This window comes from Myxocyprinus asiaticus, chromosome 1, assembly GCF_019703515.2.
Source record: "Myxocyprinus asiaticus isolate MX2 ecotype Aquarium Trade chromosome 1, UBuf_Myxa_2, whole genome shotgun sequence".
NCBI classification, from domain to species: domain Eukaryota; kingdom Metazoa; phylum Chordata; class Actinopteri; order Cypriniformes; family Catostomidae; genus Myxocyprinus; species Myxocyprinus asiaticus.
The window spans coordinates 37257662-37280851 of NC_059344.1; the positions used below are offsets into that span (position 1 = coordinate 37257662).

Below are 23190 nucleotides of genomic sequence, written 5' to 3' on the forward strand. Positions count from 1 at the left end.
TGAAGTTAGCTAGGTTTCTTTAGCAGTGAACTGTCATGGTGGACACAACATTTACATGCACAGTTATCGAGCTACAGTCTTGACATGACACAATGCGTAATCGAATATTTGAAGGAAGACAAATACGGCAGGTTAAATAAACATCGCACATCACCTCTGTCTGTTGGAGCATGTGCACAACGCCGAGACCAATTGTGGTCCGTATAAATGTGTATACATGCTGGATGATCTGCAATCGCTTAATCTATGTCTGATAGTCCAACCTCTTATCATTCAGACTGATACGATTTCAGTCAGACTAAAGTGTTTACTAACCATTTTAAGAAGACTACTTATTGTTTTAGTCTGACTGTAATCACATTTTTTAAAGTGCATGTAAATGTTGTGAATGTGATCTGTGCAGGGTGTAGGTGACTGTATGTTGTAGTGTTGCTTTGTGACTTTTGTGTTCATCTGGCTGGGCTCCAGCTTATGACAGCTGAGCAGGGGCTATTTATGCTCTATTTTATCTGTCTCATACCTTTATTTTTATCCATAGAAATGCCAGGAGGAAAAAATTGAGGTGAGAACACATACATGTTTTCATAAATATCAATTAATTGCATGAATCCAATACATGCATTCCAAATGCATTTACTATTTTATTTACTTTTTGCTATCATTACTCTGGGCAGAGATCTTTTCAGCCTAACATTTTTGTGAATGATTGTGATATCACATATCTCATCTCTTCACCCTCTCAGGTGGTGGGAAGCAGTCAGAAAGCAGAGGAAGGTTCTCTGCAAAATGTAGTAAATGAGGTGAGACCTGTAAACCAGAATTGAAGACTGGCTTTCATTCCTCCTCAAATGTTATTTAAGGCCTGCAGCAGGTTGCAAGGTGTTTAAGTGAAGAAAACCCTTAGTGACAAGATCCTAAAAATAATTATAACTAAGGGGTTTCTTAACTTTTTTTTTTTTTTTTTTGCAACAGGGCCTTGTTCACTCGAAGTCTGAAGTGACTGAACAATGCAGAGTGTATTAACTTGAATAAATAACAGATTTTTGTACCAGAATTATTCACACCGATCATCATTCTCTGAAAAATATTTGCATATCTGAATGAGTTGTTTGGCATCCAAACAAATAAAAACAGTAACCTAGCCTGAAATGAAATGACAAATCATCACATTATGATATTTTGGATTTGTGTTATGGAGTTCATAGTGATGCATTGCTTCATTTTAAAATCTTCTTGAGCAAGTTTTCAGACTTGAGATCTGGAATGACCTAACATACTGTGTATAAATGTTAAATGCAATGCAATGGTCTTAAACCATCCTCTATTTTATTTTTCCTCTTAGACCACTAAAGAAATGATTGCACGTTCCTGTGCCACAATTGTCACACACCCCTTTCATGGTAAATACAGTTAATGGAATACAATAAAACATTTTTCTTGATGTTTATTTTAATCTCATCAAACTGTTAACTCAAACTCTTATCTTTCAGTCTGTGAATATTGCCTGTTATTTTTTTTATATTCCAGTGATCACTCTCAGATGCATGGTACAGTTTATTGGTAGAGAAGCCAAATACAGGTCTGTCCTTCTCATTTTCTTTTGTGGTCTTTTATCTCTCCAACATTTCACTGACTTCTCTTTTTATTCGCTATTGTTCCTTCCAGTGGCGTCTTTGACTCCATTATTACAATCTACAGAGAAGAAGGAATCCTGGGTTTTTTTGCGTAAGTGCTAAATAAACAAATAAAAAACATACAGCAAAATGTAGAATGGGTGTTTTTGGCATTAACTTGTTCCTTTCAATCATTTGTGTTGCTTTATCCACCTTATTTTGCAATGTGAAAGTAAGCAGTGGGTCGTACTTCCTTTCGTGTGGGAGACTTCCGATTCATTAGCCAAAAACTAAATAACTAGAAGAATAATTCTAGAATTTAGTGAGGAGAGGTACAAATCTGACACTAAACAACAGGTCGTACAGCAGCATAATATGTTATCAGCAAATTAATCTAAATACAGGATGAGTGGCCATGTTCAGTAAGCCATATTTGTGTTCTGCTGAATGTGAGATATACATGTCTATACACCGGTAAGGAGAGGAGAGAATGATGTGTGTATAATTTATAATTTTGGTTCTGTTGCTGCTGTTTTTTTTTTTTTTGTATTCTAGCTGTTTTCTGCTTTCTCTCTACTGATTATGCAAAGCATGTGGATGCCATGGGAAGGAAATATAGAGAGAGGTGTCATATCTTGGTGTCTGCCACAAACAGGGTTTTAAGAACTGTCTGTTTGAGTGCCTTGCTCTCTTATTCACAGTCTCATTTAAGAGCAGTTGTCTGCCAGGAGACCTGTGCGATTCAGAGTTTCTCAACCAATTTTTTTTATAATAACAAATTAATTTATAATAATATGCTAAATTAATATAGCCAACTTTCAACATCAAGCAGCATATTAAATATTATTGACCATCTAAAATAAGTGGCTGACTGGAAGTCTTCCACAAAGAATTTAAAAATGGCCGCACCCATTCTTATGTAGAGTAGAATCAGCTTTATACTGTGGTTTCAGCTTTTAAACAGCAGATGTCTGAGGCAGTTATGAGTGTTCTCAGGCCATTTGTCAACTCATTGTCACTCCTTATTTCCCTTACTTGACAACCCACAGCGGACTCATTCCTCGTCTACTTGGTGACGTTTTTTCGTTGTGGATCTGCAATATGCTCGCTCACTTCATCAACACATATGCTATAGATGACTCGGTATGTAAGCACACATTCCCATATATAACCATCAAAGATAATTCAAAAGACAGGGAAAGTTTGCCCTAGACTAGTGAAAAACATCACGAGTTTGAGAACCCAAACCCATTTGTTGCCCAAACACTTGGTACTTGCCGCTTCATTATTGTTAGTTTTTTGCTATTAACAGCTTTTCTGTTTGTGCACTACCAGTTAAAACGTGTGGACAAACATTTGGATTATTACTGTTTATTGGAGTTATGCATTAACAATAATGCAAACAAAAATGTATAAAAACTATACTATATAATAGCTTCAAACAAGCCACTCTTTGTCTAGATAACAGTAACAGCAACATTCTCTCAAAAAACTTCATGAGATACCACCAGTGATGCTTTGCCTAGTAGTGTATAACAATCATAACTGCATTGTGTGATTACCCTGTTGTGCCTGTCTTTTAGATGAGTCATACAGGAGAGATAAAGAACTGCTCTCAGGCTGTGACTGGGGTAAGTGATGTGACTGACTATTCACAGATGATCGCTTACTAGCTGAAATTATCTGATCCACTGTAAAAATGTGTTGATTTATGTTGTGCTCTTGCTCTCATTACAAAACTTTTTTTCCTATCTTCCTCTTACTCTGTGTTTTACTTTTAGTTTTTTGCCAGTATGCTGACGTATCCATTTGTATTGGTGTCCAACTTGATGGCTGTAAATAACTGTGGGTAAGGGATGCTATGTAATTCTAGTTGAAATGTCATTAAATTAGCTTTTACAAGAATAGTTATTCCATAGTCAAATTTCTAACTATTTGCTTACTCTTAAAAGAAGCTTGAAAAGATTTATACGTGTTCTACGATCCATGCATATTACCCAATACGTTTTTTTTAAATGATAAAGTTCATATAAAATGTATTCACTTTTTAGCCATTGTCAAAAATGACGTACTGCCATTTGGTGCACTGATAATTTTTAGACAGCATTTAAAACAGAATTGCAAAAATAATGTTTAAAAATAAATAAATAAATAAATTTCCCCTGTCTGCTATTGCTTGGTCTAAAAAGTAGACCCACTCCAAAATGACGCCATTTGTGTTATGCCAGACCGAGTCAGGCTACTCAAAGAAACAAATTGAAGTTCTGTTTGATCCTTCTGTTGTGGTGCAGAAATGGACCCTTTTCCCAGACTTGATCTATTTGATCTAACAAAAAAATCTTAATTTAGATTTTAAGCTTAAAAAGAATGTTTTTTTATTTTATTGTGTAATGTACAGTTTACACACACCTTAGCCAAAAACATTTAAACTTTTTAACGTTTTTCACAATTCCTGACATTTAAACGTAGAAAACATTCCCTGTCTTAGGTCAGTTATGATCACTACTTTATTGTAAGAATGTGAGGATGTCAGGATAATAGTAGAGAGAAGGAATTATTTCAGCTTATGTCTTTCAACACATTCCCAGTGGGTAAGAAGTTTACATACACTTTGTTAGTATTTGGAAGCATTGCTTTTAAATGGTTTAACTTGGGTCTAACTTTTTGGGTAGCCTTCCACAAGCTTCTCACAATAAGTTTCTGGAATTTTGGCCCATTCCTCCCAACAGAACTGGTGTAACAGAGTCAGGTTTGTAGGCCTACTTGCTCGCACATGCTTTTTCAATTCTGCCCACAAAAAAAATCAGATTGAGGTTAGGGCTTTGTGATGGCCACTCGAATACCTTGACTTTGTTGTCCTTAAGCCATTTTGCCACAACTTTGGAGGTATACTTGGGGTCATTGTCCATTTGGAAGACCCATTTGCGACTGAGCTTTAACTTCCTGGCTGATGTCTTGAGATGTTGCTTCAATATATCCACATAATTTTCCTTCCTCATGATGCCATCTATTTTGTGAAGTGCACCAGTCCCTCCTGCAGCAAAGCACTCCCACAACATGATGCTGCCACCCCCATGCTTCAAGGTTGGGATGGTGTTCTTCGGCTTGTAAGCCTCACCCTTTTTCCTCCAAAAGTAACGATGGTCATTACTGTCACAGTCTGTCTCCCTCGTGTTTTTCAAGGACTCTTATTTTTAAGTTTTTCCCTGGACTACATCTCCCAGAATCCACTTCCCTCATCACTTCCATCTGTTTCCAATCCTCCTCACCTGTCCTCCATTCCATCATCAGTCATTGTTTGTATAAATACCCTCCTGTTTTGTTCATTCCTTGGTCAGTCATTGAAGTGTTATGTTTTTAATGATTATGTTGTGATGTTTAGTTTTATTGTTTGTTCCAATCCAGCATTTGTTCCACTCCAGCGTTTGATTAAAAGATTTAAACTATCTACTCCTGCGTCTCCTCTCTTCCTCGTCCTCTCCAAGTACCCAAAAATACAGAAGGACTGACCCACAAACAGATTTCTCATATTCCTTCACAGTCACCTAAGTCATGGAGCTGACCGGTCCTTTCTTGGAGCTGTTCAAACAAGACCTTCCTCTCCTGCAGTACACCGTAAAGTTCTGCCAACTCGTCTCATCCACCACTATCTTGGACCCCTACCTCATTGCCATCTACAGAATGGGCTTGAACTTCCACCGTCCCACTGCTCTTCCGGAAGTGGAGAATCTTCCCATCTTGGATTACGTCCGAAGCACGCTTTTCATTACCAAGGATACTCCTCTCCCAGCTTTCTCCCCTCACATTGTGGGTTATGGCGGGAACCCCGTGCCACCTCCTTGCTCCACGCCTTCCACGGCTACTGCTCCATGGCCCCTCCCTCCAAGCCTTCCACGGTCAACGAGCCAGCGCCTATGCCTGTAGCCTCGACCATCCCAGAGCCAGTACCTGTAGCCCCTTCTGTCCCAGAGCCTGCATTCACAGAGCTTATTGATCTTGATTCCATTCCCACCCGTATGCCCACCAGTGTACTCCTCCTCCGCTGGCTCTGCGCAACATCATGGACACCCTAGTTCCGTCCAGTACCCTGGTCCTTCCTCCTCTGCTGGCTCCACTCAGGACACTTCCTCCTCCTCCTCCTCCTGGTCAGCCGGCTCCTTCCACGTCACCAGCTCGACCTTCGCTCCCTGCGAAACCATGGTCAGGGGGAACCTCAAACCCTCCGACTCCGCCTAGACCCTCCGAGCCCTGGACTCCACCTTGGCCCTTCGTTCCCTCTGTCCCACCTCGGATCTGTGTCCCTTTGGCTCCATCGTGGTCCTTCAGCCAATCGGCTTCTCCGGGGACCCTCATCCCTCCAGCTCCGCCTTGGTCAGTCGGTCACCTGGCTCCACCTCGGCTCTCCGATCCTCCAGCTATGCTTCATCACTCTGAGCCTCCGGCTTCACCAGGGACCTCCTTCCCTACGGCTCCACCTCAGTCCTCAGTCCCACCGGCTCTGCCTCTGTTCTCAGATCCCCCGCCTCGGTCCTCCGAGCCTTCGGCGCTACCTCGGTCCTCCGAATCTTCGACTCCACCCTGGCCTTTCGAGCCGTCGGCTACTCTCCGGAGACCAAGTTCCCTGGCTCCACCCCTCAAGTCTCTCACGGCTCTGCCTTCCCTGGCTCCGACTCCCTTGACTCCAACCTCTGAGTCTTCCACGGCTCCGCCTTCTTAGTCTTCCACAACTACACCCGATTCCCCAGAGTCTCTTGCTCCAGCGGTTCGGCCTCCTGACCCAAAATGTAAGATCTTTGTTCCCATGTGCACTTTTTTATGGTGGTTTTGGAGCATTGGCTTCTTCCTTGCTGAGCAGCCTTTCAGGTTATGTCGATATAGGACTCGTTTTACTGTGAATCTAGATACATGTCTACCTGTTCCCTCCAGCATCTTCACAAGGTCCTTTGCTGTTGTTCTGGGATTGATTTGCACTTTTCGCACCAAACTACGTTCATCTCTAGGAGACAGAATGCGTCTCCTTCCTGAGCGGTATGATGGCTGCGTGGTCCCATGGTGTTGTATACTTGCGTACTATTGTTTGTACAGATGAACGTGGTACCTTCAGGCATTTGGAAATTGCTCCTAAGGATGAACCAGACTTGTGGAGGTCCACAATTGTTTTCTGAGGTCTTGTCTGATTTCTTTTGATTTTTCCCATGATGTCAAGCAAAGAGGCACTGATTTTGAAGGTAGGCCTTAAAATACATGCACAGATACTCCTCCAATAGACTCCAATTAGCCTATCAGAAGCTAATTGCCTAAAGGTTTGACATCATTTTCTGGAATTTTCCAAGCTGCTTAAAGGCACAGTTAACTTAGTGAATGTAAACTTCTGGTACACTGGAATTGATATAGTCAGTTAAAAGGGAAACAATCTGTCTGTAAACAATTGTTGGAAATTACTCGTGTCATGCACAAAGTAGATGTCCTAAACGACTTGCCAAAACTATAGTTTGCTAATATGAAATCTGTGGAGTGGTTAAACAATTAGTTTTAATGACTTCAACCTAATTGTATGTAAACTTCTGACTTCAACTGTATACTTCTATCACTATACATGTGTTTTGTTACTCTGGTATTTAAAAACAAACAAATTAGTCAATAGTACTGCAGTGGGGTTACAAATACAGTTGCTGAGAGGAGTGACAGTAAACTTGATACTTTTCTCTCCTCTGACTGCTGTAAACCATTTTTCTTGTGTTTTTTCTTTTCTTTGGAAAAGTCATGTTAACATACTGGATTTTTTTCCTTTACCATTGAGAAATGGGAATACAAACATAGCAGTTGTTAAGGACTCCCATTTATCTCTATACCTCAGTGGTGCTATTTACCCTACTATAGGGAAATGTGAAAAGGGTCCTTTACATGCAATGTACCCTCTAACTTTTGTTGTTGCTGAGCAAATCCTGTTTCTATTGGGCACCTGAGCAGAATGTTGTACCAAAATCCATATAAAATCTGTATACCAAAAAGTTTAGTTGGTACCAGTATCAGGGAAATTTTGCAATTCTTGACATTTGAAATTAAATACCTCAGTAAAAATGGATATGTTATCATGCTATTGAACACGCTCCTTTTAAAAAAAGTTAAATATTAATGTTAATATAAACATTAAAAACAATGACATGTTGCCTTAGTTTTTCTCAATTAAGTAGACATTGCTTCATGTTTTAATTATTTAGGTACTGTACATATTCATACAAAAAAAAAAAAGTAGCTCCCGGGTCCTAGTGCCTGCCGGATCCAACCTCTGTCAGTGCGACTTGTGTGTGTTTTTTTTTTTTTTTTCTCTCTCACCATCAACAACGAGATTTTGACCTGGTGCGACTTTATTTCTGGAAAATACAGTAAATAAATAAATTAAAAATGTATTTGCTGTGCTGTTGCAAGAATTAATTTGCAAGAACAAATCTAAAAATTGGAAAAGAGACAAATTTATAGATTTCTCATTATCCAGTTAGCGCTCTTGGCATCTGTGTCCTCATTATACAGCGTACCTATGTTACTTGCGTTTTTTGCATAGCCGAAGTTCAAACATCACGAGTTCACGCTAATAAGACAGACAGAAAACATGGATAAGTTCTTGAAAAGGAAAACTATCGACGATAGTTATGTGGGATAGTGGTGTGCCATGGGATTTTTTTTAATCCTAAAAAGTGTGCCGTGGCAGAAAAAAGGTTGGGAAACACTGACCTAAAGGAGTTCAACTGCAAAAAAGCGTCCAAAAGAAAACACAGCAGTATTTAAATTCTGCAGTGTAACGCTCACCGAGACGGCTGGGACCACGTCAAACTTTTATCGGCACTTAGAAAGGAAGCATAAAGAAAGATAAGCTAAGTGTGAGTGATGCTAGCAAAGCTAGCTAACTAACGTTATCAATCTGCCTCTTGCTGCATTCCATTCAACTCGGAAAGTTACTATATTGTTTAGGAAAAGACAGAGAAAAGTGAAGACTCAAGTATTGAATAATTGTTTGATATATTTTGTAATTAATGATGGTTTCTAAGGGAAGAGTCATCCAGAAAACCTGATGCGATGCTTGCACACAAAATTTATTGTTTTAGGTGGATGGTAAAACTTGGAAAAGGAGTGCTGAATAAAGATGGTTAAGTTGATTTCAGCTCCTTAGTGTTTGCTTGTATTTTGTTTGCTCATACAAAGGAAAATTCACACATACAATTCAGCTCTGCAATGCCTTTTATTATATCAACACATTTCTCATGGTGTACTGATACACACATACATGCGCAGACGCATGGCAATAAAAGAGGTGTATGAAAAGGAATCTTTATTTGTTTTCTGTGGGTGTTTTTATGGGAATGTGGATCTTTCAGATCAATTTGAGGAGTGCCTATGGTTTGCATGTTCCACATTTTATTGTGTGTCATGCAGTGTGGCAGTCTGGTTTTCCACAGTTGAAAGTTTCCCCTGAACTTGTGTAGCAGAATACAGTGTAACAATGCTGCCGCTGTTTATCTCTTGACTCGGCAGGTGTAAGTGCTTCTTCTTTTACAACCTGCCCCTTATTGACTGGCAGTATTAAAATAGTCATCATTTGACTGATACTAAACATACAGTTATGATGTTTATTTAGCTATTTATTTAATTGGAATTTATTCTTTATTTTAATGGTCAGTATTTGACTGATACTAAACAGTACCGATGTTTATTTAGCTATTTATTGTATTTTTATTTATTTATTTTCTCAGTGTTCATTTCTAGAATTTGTTGACAATGTATAATAATAATGTCAAATATCCTTTGAAAAAAATATTTGTTTAAGAAAGCAGCCTTCTGAGTACCTTTGCATAGTCATATCGGTGCAAAGTCGGTGCACAATCCACATAGAAAAGGTCTGTTTTCATTCCAGCTCAAAAATTAACTATATCGATAATCGGTGAATTTTCCCCCTCTAAAATCGGTATCGGCCTCAAAAATCCCATATCGGTCGGGCTCTTGTAATATTGTAGTAGCCATGACTGAAGTAACAATGACAGCTGTCACCATTGATTTCTTGGTAGAAATCATAGTTTTGATACAATAAACCATTGTTTTACAACAGTAATACTGTAGTTTCCATATAGTAACCATGATTTTTACTATAGTATTGTAACCATGACAGTAACGATGTTAATTTTGTGGTTACTATGATTTTACTACAAATACCATGATTAAACTATGGTTTGACACCACGTCATGGTTTGTGGGTGGAAATGAGGAAACGGAGCAGGGACACACTTCAGGTGAGGCTTTTATTTACTTTGCCTTTTTGTGCAGCGCAGTGATGTAGTCAAGACCACCTAAACCAGAGTCAAGACCAAGACCAGACCAGTGTGAGTCCCACACTGCATGACACTTATGATAAAATGTGGAACATGCAAACCATAGGCACTCCTCAAATTGATCTGAAAGATCCACATTCCCATAAAAACACCCACAGAAAACAAATGAAGATTACTCCTCATTTACCTCTCCCATTGCTGTGTGTGTATGGGGAGGTTTGGTTGGTTTACAAGGACATTTCTTTAGGTTACAAACTGGTAATTACCAGGGTATTATGCTATAAATGTGGTTTATGAGGACATTTCTAGTGTCCCCATTGCTCAAATCGCTTAAAAGCATACTAAACTGTTTTTCTTTTTTTTTTTTTTTAAATGTAAAATGTAATGTAAAATATAAAAATCATTGTCTATGGAGAGTCCTCATAAGGATAGCTGCACCAACGTGTGTGTGTGTGTGTGTGTGTGTTTATGTATCAGTGCACTATGAGAAATGTCTTGATAAAATAATCAAAAGGCACTGCAGAGGTGAATTTTATGTGTGTGAATTTTCCTATGTTTTCTATGAGCAAACAAACAATAAGGAGCTGAAATCAACTTAACCATCTTTATTCAACACTCCTTTTCCAAGTTTTACCATCCACCTAAAACAATAAAATGTTTGTGCAAATATCGCATCAGGTTTTCTGGATGACGCTTCCCCTAGAAACCATCAAGTACAAAATAAATCAAACAAGTATTCAGTACTTAAGTTTTCACTTTTCTCTGTCTTTTCTTAAACAATATAGTCCTAGTAAGTTTTTTTTTGTTGTTTTTGAACCAACAACAAGCCTTGTATAAATGTGTGCAATTTGCTAACCACATAGCTAAATCTAGAAAATAGAACAAAAATGCCAAACATAAGCAAAGCAGCCTATTTAAAATGTACATTTTTCATATAAATGGAGGCATATTTGGTCTTCACTCTCTGCTGTCACATCTCTAGCTCTCACCCAAGTGAGGGGGCGTTACCGCGGCATGTAGCGTTCATGTCGGAGCTGGCATTAGCTAATGTTGATGTAACGTAACTTTATATACAGGTGCATCTCAATAAATTAGAATGTTGTGGAAAAGTTCATTTATTTCAGTAATTCAACTCAAATTGTGAAACTCGTGTATTAAATAAATTCAATGCACACAGACTGAAGTAGTTTAAGTCTTTGGTTCTTTTAATTGTGATGATTTTGGCTCACATTTAACAAAAACCCACCAATTCACTATCTCAAAAAATTAGAATATGGTGACATGCCAATCAGCTAATCAACTCAAAACACCTGCAAAGGTTTCCTGAGCCTTCAAAATGGTCTCTCAGTTTGGTTCACTAGGCTACACAATCATGGGGAAGACTGCTGATCTGACAGTTGTCCAGAAGACAATCACTGATACCCTTCACAAGGAGGGTAAGCCACAAACATTCATTGCCAAAGAAGCTGGGTGTTCACAGAGTGCTGTATCCAAGCATGTTAACAGAAAGTTGAGTGGAAGGAAAAAGTGTGGAAGAAAAAGATGCACAACCAACCGAGAGAACCGCAGCCTTATGAGGATTGTCAAGCAAAATCGATTCAAGAATTTGGGTGAACTTCACAAGGAATGGACTGAGGCTGGGGTCAAGGCATCAAGAGCCACCACACACAGACGTGTCAAGGAATTTGGCTACAGTTGTCGTATTCCTCTTGTCAAGCCACTCCTGAACCACAGACAACGTCAGAGGCGTCTTACCTGGGCTAAGGAGAAGAAGAACTGGACTGTTGCCCAGTGGTCCAAAGTCCTCTTTTCAGATGAGAGCAAGTTTTGTATTTAATTTGGAAACCAAGGTCCTAGAGTCTGGAGGAAGGGTGGAGAAGCTCATAGCCCAAGATGCTTGAAGTCCAGTGTTAAGTTTCCACAGTCTGTGATGATTTGGGGTGCAATGTCATCTGCTGGTGTTGGTCCATTTATGTTTTTTGAAAACCAAAGTCACTGCACCCGTTTACCAAGAAATTTTGGAGCACTTCAGGCTTCCTTCTGCTGACCAGCTTTTTAAAGATGCTGATTTCATTTTCCAGCAGGATTTGGCACCTGCCCACACTGCCAAAAGCACCAAAAGTTGGTTAAATGACCATGGTGTTGGTGTGCTTGACTGGCCAGCAAACTCACCAGACCTGAACCCCATAGAGAATCTATGGGGTATTGTCAAGAGGAAAATGAGAAACAAGAGACCAAAAAATGCAGATGAGCTGAAGGCCACTGTCAAAGAAACCTGGGCTTCCATACCACCTCAGCAGTGCCACAAACTGATCACCTCCATGCCACGCCAAATTGAGGCAGTAATTAAAGCAAAAGGAGCCCCTACCAAGTATTGAGTACATATACAGTAAATGAACATACTTTCCAGAAGGCCAACATTTCACAAAAATGTTTTTTTTATTGGTCTTATGATATATTCTAATTTTTTGAGATAGTGAATTGGTGGGTTTTTGTTAAATGTGAGCCAAAATCATCACAATTAAAAGAACCAAAGACTTAAACTACTTCAGTCTGTGTGCACTGAATTTATTTAATACACGAGTTTCACAATTTGAGTTGAATTACTGAAATAAATGAACTTTTCCACGACATCCTAATTTATTGAGATGCACCTGTACATTAGCTACATAGCTTTATGTGGCCTGTCTCGTCATTGTTTATCACAAGCAAAAAAGTAACTTGGTCACTACATGCCCTGTCCCCTCAATCTCTCACAAAGTTAACACTGCATTAGCTACATCCCTCAATATATGTTAACTAAATTAGGTAGCTTGCACACCTAGCTAGGTGGCAAATAGCTGGCAAGCAACTGAAACTAGCACCCTAAAAAAAGAGTAAACACATAGGTAGCTAATACTCGCTAAATCTCTTTGGGTGATGGGGAAGATGAGTTTAGGTAAAGATGCTGCGTTCCATTCAAATTGGATGTGGCATATTCCACTTGATATCTCTGATCTCTGACTAAAGGCATTCCAATGCCAGATGCTCGGAAGTTGACGTTAAAGGAAACAAAACTGTAATGCTCCTGTTAGCTTTGCAGGTGTTTGACTGTCACCAGAGATGTCTCCTAACAACCCAATTCAGAAACAATCTGCAATGCTAGCATTTGTGCTACAAGTGTACAATTATCAAAAGACAGTATCATTTACCATGTTTTGAACACCTGCTACTCTGCTAACGTTTGTTAAACAAGTAGAAATGTAGGAACTTTGACTAATTTATCGATATTTAATAAAAGTGAATATTTATCACTTGTTTTGTACATTTTCCTGGGTGCCGACAAGATTGTGTGACATCACGCACCTGCATCTCGGTGAAATCAGAGTTTAAAATTTCCGCGTGTCTTTCCAAGTTGTAATTATGACTTCAAGTGGCGTTTCATGGCACTTGGAAAATCTGACTTTCTGAGTTGAATGGAATGCAGCAAGAGGCAGATTGCTAGCATCACTTGCACCTAGCTTACCTTTCTTTATGATTCCTTTCTAATTGCCGATAAAAGTTTGACGTGGTAAGCATTGCATTGCAGAATTTACATACTGCTGTGTGTTTTCTTGGATGCTTTTTTGCAGATTAACTCTTTGTGGTTTAGGTCAGTATATCCCAACCTTTATTCTGCCACGGCACACTTTATGATTAAAAAAATCCCATGGCACACCCCATCCCACATAATCATCATCGATATTTTTCCTTTTCAAGAACTTGTCCATGTTTTCTGTCTGTCTTATTAGCGTGAACTCATAATGTTTGAAATTCAGCTATGCAAAAAATGCAAGTAACATAGGTATGCTGTATAATGAGGTCACAGATGCCAAGAGCGCTAATTGGATAATGAAAAATCAACAAATTTGTGTCTTTTCCAATTTGTAGATTTGCTCTTGCAAATTAATTCTTGCAACGGCACGGCAAATAAATTTATTTATTTACTGTATTTTCCGGAAATAAAGTCGCACCTGACTATAAGTCGTACCAGGTCAAAATCGCATTGTTGATAGAGAGAGAAAAGTCACACTGACAGAGGTTGGATACGGTAGGCACTAGGACCTGGGAGCAGCCGCCCAGTCTCCATTCACCAGTTCAGATGTAAAATGCGCTCCATGAAGATTACAGTACCTCAGAATCTACACATCGTATCACAGTGTTTTTGGACTTGTTTAAAACAGGAGAACTTGCTTTTAGTAATCATATATAACAGTTTCTCATATTCTTATGTTTCATGAGAGAAGCGCGACAAGTAAGCCACATCTGTTCATAACATCTGTAACTCTATGCTGTGCACATATAAACAGCTTTTAGTCTGTGAGTAAAACAATACACCTGTTGTATTCTATTCATTCATTCGGTTCACTGACTGAATGTTTTTACTACAAGTGTGATGATGAAGCATCATTTTGTGGGCATGTGAGGAGTTGCGTTTGACAGTGGACAAGAGTTTGTTAGAACAATGTTATGATGGACAAAATATTTAATGTTTAAACTTGCATAAAATACTTTAATGGAAAATATACTGAATTGTCAACTTTAAAACTCTTCTACCATCTCTATGCCTTCACTAAAATACTGGGAAAAAACGGTATATATTTATTTTAAGGAATTTGATAATTTTCCATGGCACACCTGACAATCTTTCATGGCACACTAGTGGGCATAGTGGTTGGGAAACACTTGTTTAGGTAGCCAGATTTTATTACAGAAGATTTGTCTGACATCTCTCAGACAGCCACAGTTTCTTCTTCTGTCTCCCGCATTCACTTTCTTGGAGTACGTGTGAAGGGGGGCGGGGAGGGGTGACAGCCGTTAACAGTAGCAAAAATTTCAAATTAGAAATAAGTCGCGTTATTGCTTGCATTTGAAGAAGGAAGTTTTACATCCAATCACAGTAATGATGTTAACAAATAAATCAGACAATGCACAGGCAATTTAGTGATATCCCTGCTGTTGTGCTCTTGACCGGTCTTGAAATAAAATCCAGAGTCCTCTTTGTCTGAGACCGAGACAAGACCAGGTAAAAATGCGGTCGATTCCAAGATGAGACCTTCAAAAAGTGGTCTCGAGTCTGGTCTTGAGACTAAGTTTGTACTCTTTTCAATGTTACACTCAGTTCAATAATCTACACTCTCAAAATAAACAAACTTCTTCACAATACTCCATAGATTCAACACTCAATGCTGCACACTCTTTCTCTCTCTGGTGTGTTTTGGCTGCTTTTGAGGTCTCTCTCCGCTATCACTGTAACAAGAAACAGCTGTTAGAAATGTCAACCAGCTGCAAACAGACACATGACCACACTCCCATCACCACATACCCCCACCGCCCGACTCAGGCCGGGGCAACATCCGACCTCCCAACTCCCCCACCCCATTTATGGTGAGAAAATCAGCCACAGCTATCTGATCCCTGGTCTGTGGATCACCTCAAATTTGAACGTCTGAAGTGCCAGGTACCAACGGGTAATCCGTGCATTGGTATGCTTCATGCAGTGGAGCTACTGAAGTGGGGCATGATCTGAACAGAGGGTGAAGGCCCGCCCCAGTAGGTAGTAGCAGAGGGTGAGGACAGCCCACTTGATCGCCAAACACTCCTTTTCAATGGTGCTGTACTTAGTTTCCCTCAGCGAGAGTTTACAACTAATGTACAACACCGGTCGCTCCTCCCCCTCCACCTCCTGCAAGAGTACTGCCCCCAGCCCTCTGTCAGATGCATCCATCTGCAAAATAAAGGGGAGAGAGAAGTTTGGAGCATGTAAAAGCGGTCCCCCACAACGTGCAGATTTCACTTTTAGAAAAGCCTCAAGTGCCCCAAGTGGAACCCCAGATACCAAACTTCCACCCGCCCAATTGCGCACTTCTTCGGGTTGGCCTGAGCCCCGCCCGTCGCAGCAATCTAAGGACAGCACTCAGATGTTGCATGTGCCACCAATCATTACTATAAATGATGATATCATCAAGATAAGTGCCGGCATATGCCGTATGTGGCCTGAGAATTTTGTCCATGAGATGCTGGAACGTGGCGGGGGACCCAAACAAACCAAACGGAAGGGTCATGAATTGGTGTAAACCAAATGTTGTGGAAAACACAGTTTTTTCTTGGGAAATTGGAGTTAAGGGGATCTGCCAATAACCCTTTGTTAAATACAGTGTTGAATAAAATTGAGCCGCGCCCAACTGATCGAGCAATTCGTCAATCTGGGGCATTGGGTATGCATCAAATTTAGACACCGCATTCACTTTTCGATAGTCCACACATAATCGGACCGTCCCATCGCTCTTAGGTACCAAAACCACAGGGCTGGCGCAGTCGCTGTGTGACTCTTCTGTTACGCCATCTCTTGCCTCTAATCCTTCCTTCACCTCTGGCCTGTGCTCCACCTTCGCAGGGACTACCATCACCAAGGCCACAGGGACCGCCTCCCTCCAAGCTTTTAGGAGATTGAGGTGGTAAACTTGATGTGCCCCACCCCTATCCGTTCGCTTAACCTCATAATCGAGATCTCCGACTCGCTGTGTGACCTCAAAGGGCCCTTGCCACTTGGCGAGTAATTTAGAGCATGAGGTGGGCAGCAATACAAGCACTTTTATCTCCCGGTGCGAATTCCCATAGTTGAGTGCCCCTGTCATACAGCCGGCTTTGATGTTCCTGAGCTTGGAGCAAATTCCCCTGTTAATTGACCCAAAGTGTGGAGTTTTGCTCTAAGATCAAGAACTTATTGAAGTTCGTTTTTACTGTTTGAAGGTCCCTCCTCCCAAGCTTCCCGTATGATGTCAAGCATGCTGCATGGCCGACACCCATACAGCAGCTTGAATGGGGAAAACCCTGTGAAGGCTAGTAGGAACTCTCGCACTGCAAAGAACAGGAGTTCAAGCCATTTATCCCAATTTCTAGCATCTTTGTGTATGAACTTATCATATTTTTCAGGGTTTTATTAAATCGTTCCACCAACTAATCCATTTGTGGGTGGTAAACACTGATGCAAATCAATTTAATACGTAATAATTTGTACAGTTTGTGTAGTGTTTGTGACATAAATGTAGTGCCTTGATCAGTGAGGATTTCTTTTGGAATCTCCACTCGGGAGAACATTCTGAAGAGTGCCTCCGCAACACTACGTGCTGAGATGTTGCGCAGGGGCACTGCTTCCAGATATCACGTTGTGTAGACCACCAGAACTAATGCAAAGCGATGACTGCGTGCAGTGTTTTAATGGCCCGATGAGGTCCATACCAATTCTTTCAAAGGGTACCTCGATTAATGGTAGAGGGCGCAATGGCGCTTTTGGGGTGGCCGGTGGATTCACCAACTGACATTCATGGCACTCCGCACACCACCTGCGAATGTCCCCGTGAATGCCCGGACAAAAAAAACAAAAACGGGCCATTATTCGGTTATGTTCTTTTCTGTCCTAAATGGCCAGCCATTGGATTATGGTGAGCCGCCTGGAAGAGAGCTTCCCGACGGCTCTTCAGGACTAATAACTGGGTTGTATTTTCTTTTGTTTGAGTGTCCTGCATCACACGATGCAACCTATCTTTGATAATTGAAAAATATGTGTATGTGAGCATGAAGTTAGGCTGGAGCTGTTGACCATCAATCACTCTCACTCAAATGCGTGTTTAAGGGACTCGTCACATGACTGCTCTAGAGGGAAATCCCCTTCAGGGAACTCCCTGAGGGCGGGGACCCCCTCCCTTGTGTCATTTTGACGCAGAGCAGACATAGATGGCCCTGTCACCGCCTCCCCAGCCATAGCACTTTACACACCGAGGCATTATTTCACAGGACCCATCCGCACATAATTCCCTTAACAAATTCTTGAAATCAGGCCAATTCATACCCAAAATTAGCGGATGGGTGAGGCGGGAATTAACCGAGGCCTCCACTCTGTTGTCTTCCCCTGAATAGTATCTCAGTGGTAACCACTGGAGACGTGTGAATATCCCCATGCACATACCGCACCTTCACCCAACTATTTGTGCCCAGTGCCCTGTCTTGTACCAAACGTTGGTGGATGGAGGTTTGAGAACAGCCCGAGTCCACCAAAGCTTGATATGTATCCCCCTGGGTACTCACCGGTATCCGATACGCCCCAGCTCGATCAGGGACGGCCTGTGGGGCATTGGGAATCCGGACCAGCATACCCATCTCCATTTCAGGACAATGGTCCTGGAAATGCCCTGGATCCCCGCAGCTCCAACAGATCGGCCCAGGCCCCCTCCTACACCTGTGGGAACGGACTCATCAACCTGGGGGGATAGCAGAGAGAGGCAGAGTTAGCAGGGGAGAGAGGGGGGAAAGACCCCCCTAAGCGGGGAGTAAACATGGGCATCGGACCGCCCAGCCTCCTGGGGGCAGGAGTGGGATGGAAAAAGGAGGGGCAGAAGCAGGGTTTGGGGGTAGGGAAAAGAGAGAAGACTGAGAGAGAGGCTCCGGATCACTGCTTCCTGGAAACGGCGTTATGTAGTCCTCAGTCAGCTGGATTGATTCCTCCAGTGACACCAGATGGTGGCACAGGACCCACTTCACCATCCCACGGGACAGCTGGGCGATGAACTGCTCCAGTACCATCTTGTCCACGATGTCCTGGGCGCCATGGGTTTCTCCTGCCAGCAACAATTTATGGCAGGCATCCCGGAGCTGCTGTGCGAAGGTGAACGGGCGTCCGCATTTGCCCAGCTTCAGGGCGTGGAAGTGCTGTCAGCTCTGTTCGGGGGTCCGGCCAGCCTGCTGCAGAATGTCTCACTTCAAGTCAGCGTAGACAAGGAGGTTGGCTGAGGGGAGCTGTTGGGCCGCAAGCTGCGCTTCCCTGGAGAGTAACGGCAACAGTTGGGCCGCCCAATGGTCAGGCGACTATTCCCACACCTCAGCTGTCTTCTCAAAAAGATCGAGGTTGGCTTCTGGATCGTCGGCCGGCCCCATTTTCACAAGGGTGATCAGCTGGCCAGTCGAGGTGGGCTCCGGGGCCACCACAGCAACACCCTCTTGTCTGATCAGGCTCCGGAACGCCTGTCGGTCCTCCCCTCGGACCTGGAGCAGGAGTTGAAAATGCTGCTTCTGCCCAGCTGCAGCTCGACGAGGGCCTGATGCTGGTTCTGCTGGATGGCAGCGAGGCACGCTTCAGGTGAGGCTTTTATTTTCTTTGCCTTTGTGTGCAGCGTTTGTACTCTTCAATGTTACACTCAGTTCAATAATCAACACTCTCAAAATAAACAAACTTCTTCACAATATTCCATAGATTCAACGCTCAATATAAACAGATGCCAGTGCTGCACACTTGTCTCTCTGCTCTCTGGCCTGTTTTGGCTGCTTTTGAGGTCTCTCCCCGCTATCAGTGTAACAAGAAACAGCTGTTAATCATATCGACCAGACAGAAATCATGTCAACAAAGCTTCCGGTGTTGTGTCGAAGCAGATGGCTGCTTGAAATAATCTCTCCCAACCGGTCGATTTTAATCTCCTGGAAAATACATTTAAGTAGTTAAAATCAAGCTAAAAGTTCAAATGGAAGGGAAGAAGCAAAAAAGCGTTAAAAATAAAACAGAGAAATAACCGACGGCGACAAAGAGGGTTGTGAAAATAATGGCGAGGCGGGGAAGGCTAACGAAGCAGTAGCTAACTCTGGTATACGGGTCATTCGAGACGAGATCCGAGCGCTCGGAGTAGATTTTAAAAGTGATATGGGTGAATTCCGCCTCTCTCTTCGGGATGATATGCATAAGGAGTTGAACAAGTTCAGAGAAGAAATTAACCAGAAATTGAAAGACTTTTCAGGCAGTCCACAAACCACTACCGGCAGAGTGATGGAAGCAGAACAACGCATAGCCGATATCGAGGAATGGAACGTAGCGGCAAGTGATGCACTTCTTGAAGCGTTGGAGAATCAAAAGGCTTTGCAAACAAAGTTAACCGACCTAGAAGCTCGCTCAAGACGGAACAACCTTCGTATGTTCGGAATCCCGGAGGGATCTGAGGGAAGCAATATACTGAAGCTCATGATGAGGCTTATAAAGTCTGAGCTTGGCCTGCTGTCAACGGATAAGGAGCTTGGAATACAGCGCTGTCATTGATCACTTGCTCCAAAGCGATGCACCACCCAGATCATTGGTACTGTGCTTCCATGAGTACGAGTGAAAGAACAGGTGTTGCGCACAGCATGAAAAAAGAAAGAAGTTCGATTTGAAGGGAAGAGGATTTATTTCGATCAGGACTATCCTCCTGAGATATTAAAGAAGAGATAGGCATACATGGGGATTCTGAAAGAGCTCAAAACCAAAGGATTCGGTTCCAAATGCCACACCCAGCTAAATTGAAGGTGTTCTTCGAAAATGGTTCTCAAATCTACGAGAATGCGGCAGAGGCAGCTAAAGACCTGAAGAAGAAAGGATTCTCTTTGGAAAATGTCAAGGAGCCTGACTTTACAGAACCGAAACAGCGGAGACTTGCAACATGGGAAAGGATGGGTGCAAATCATCGCCACCAAGCAGTGGACCATAAACAGATACGTGAGAAGTTACGGAGCTTTCACCGCGTCACTCCAGGATCAACTGATATTGATGAGTGTAACGTCGGGAGTTGATTGTTTCTAATGTGACCAAGGGGTAAGCGGCAGGAGCCATAAATCTCTGACGGGACTTCCTGATGACTGATAATGTAGGCCTGCATATCAATGTAGGCTCCAAGACTCTTTTAGACCATCTAATTTAGAGAAATCTAATAACTGCTACAGTAATTGGCGCATTAATGATACATGGACAGTGATAATACTTGACGAAAGAACAATTTATGTGATAGTGTTTTAAGTAAAGGGGTTCATATCCCATTAATTTATTTCCTATTGGTTTTATTAGAGTTTGAATATTATTTTTTGAGCCTGTTTAAGTTGAATCTTTAAACCGGTTAAGTGGGGACAGTTTAGAAACTGTCGGTGCATAGAATATCTGAGAGTATTTTCCTTTGTACTGACGAGAGGCCCTCGATGATCACGAGGATTTCCTCTCAGATTGAGGGTTAATGTTGAACCTCGGACTTGGAAGTCTTTTATTCTCTTATTCTATTGTTCATTTTGTTATGATTGTTTATACATTGTTTATTATGTTTACTAAGTTGTCATGGGAAATGTTACACAAAGATATGCGATTTGAAACGAATATATGCATAGTCAGGAATATAAGATAATTACACTTAATGTCAATGGGCTACATAATCCGATCAAAAGGAGTAAAATTATTGCAAAAATGAAACGAGAACGAGTACAGGTAATTTATTGGCAGGAGACCCATCTATCCCCACCAGAACATGAAAAACTAAAGAGACTTGGTTTTCAAAATATTTATTACTCATCTCATAAATCAGGACACAGGAGGGGAGTAACTATTTTGATTCCTAACGCTGTGAATTTAGAATTTATGTCTGAAATTAAAGATAAAGAGGGTAGATATATTTTGGTTAGGGGCAAATTAGATAATAAAGAAGTAATGTTATTTAATGTGTATGCTCCACCAGGAGGCACCAAATCCTTTTTAAAGAAAATATTTGACCTAATAGCCACAGGATCATACTGAACCCTTATATGCGGTGGGGATTTAAATGTCCAACTCCAGCCTAGACTGGATATGACTAATCCTTCCAGAAAGAAGAATCCAAAAACCAAAATGGTTCAAAGAATGCTTAAAGAATTGGCTATGATTAATATATGGAGAGAACTTCACCCAAAGGAAAAACTATTTACTTTTGATTCAGCTTGCCATTTTATGTACTCAAGAATTGATTATCTATTTATGTATAATTCAGATAGGCATAGAATCAAAAACTGTAATATAGGGATTAGGGATGTATCTGATCTCTCAGGGGTATACCTTATTCTATATTTAGATAATCAACAGAAAGATACACTTTGGAGACTTAATACGAGTATCTTGAATGACACAGCAGTACGGAAGCAGATTGAGAATGAATTTGAAACGTATCTCCAATGCAATGATAATGGAGAAGTGTCTCCAAGTATCCTGTGGGATGCCGCAAAGGCTGTAATTCAGGGCAGAATTATTGCTCTCACTGCTTTCTGTAAAAAAGAGAAATGGAAAAGATTACTAGATCTACAAGAGGAAATGAAAAATTTGGAGAGAAAACATACTGAACAGAATGACCCACAAATACTGATTCGATTAAATAAAGTTGAACAAGACCTAAATGGGATATATGATGAGGAAATAGAAAGACAGATCAAATTTGCTAAACAAAGGTACTATGAGACAGGACTCAAAGCAATGAAACTTCTATCTAGGAGGATAAGAAAACAACAGGCAAAAAATACAGTTTATAAAATCAGGAATCCTAAAACCCAAAAGGAATGCAACGAATTAAGACATTCGGAAATCTTTTGAACTATACTACAAAGATTTATACACTCAACCGGTTAGGGCCGACACTCCAACTCTAAGGAGATTTTTAGATTCTTTGGACCTATCATCAGTACCGCAAAAACAATTTAATGAATGGGATGGGATGATCTCGAGGTTTATCTGGAATAACAGAAGACCTAGGATAAGGTTTAAGACATTGCAGTTGACGTAAGAGAAGGGAGGGAGAGCTCTACCATGTCTTCAGGATTATTATTATGCTGCACAATTGAAACCTTTAGTATGCTGGTGTATACCAAGCTATGAGTCTAAATGGAAAACCCTAGAAATTACACAGATAGATACATCTGTACAGTCGATACTAGGAAATAAAAATCAAGCTGGAAGGAGCTATAACAGATTGAACACTTGGACTGTATTCTCAGTGAAGTTATGGTTTAGGGTATTGAAGAAATTACAGCTAGAGAAACAAGCTGGAGTATTAAGTTGGATAGCATTTGACCCGGGTTTTGAGCCTGCTAGGCTGGACGAGAGATTTAAACAGTGGGTTTGGAGAGGCATCACATCTTACTGTTCAGTCATCTCCAGTGGAAAACTACAGTTATCACGCCATTTCAGACACATTTGGACTAGAAAAGAGGAGACTATTTTAACCAAAAAATAAAAGTATATTGATGGATGATTATAATTTGATTACAATATTTTCAAATGCATATATATTAGAAGACAACAAAAAGCTGGTTTCGAGATTATATGGATGTATACAAGCCTGTAAGAACCATTTGACAAAATACATTAAACAAAAATGGGAGAAAGAGTCTGATTCTCAGATAACAGTGGAAGACTGGACAAACTTATGTGTGAT

At 41.1% G+C, this 23190-nt stretch overlaps 1 protein-coding gene across 1 annotated transcript in view; it reads left to right on the forward strand.

The window, feature by feature from the left end:
* The window catches only part of LOC127445850 (mitochondrial carrier homolog 2-like), a 32030-nt gene that overhangs the window by 1496 nt on the left and 7344 nt on the right, over positions 1-23190 (forward strand). Inside the window, exons 4-11 of the mRNA XM_051706285.1 lie at positions 539-562; positions 744-800; positions 1343-1400; positions 1528-1579; positions 1666-1725; positions 2663-2756; positions 3197-3244; positions 3395-3462. Coding sequence (XP_051562245.1) covers positions 539-562; positions 744-800; positions 1343-1400; positions 1528-1579; positions 1666-1725; positions 2663-2756; positions 3197-3244; positions 3395-3462 — 461 coding nt within the window. The remainder of the gene's footprint in view (positions 1-538; positions 563-743; positions 801-1342; positions 1401-1527; positions 1580-1665; positions 1726-2662; positions 2757-3196; positions 3245-3394; positions 3463-23190) is intronic.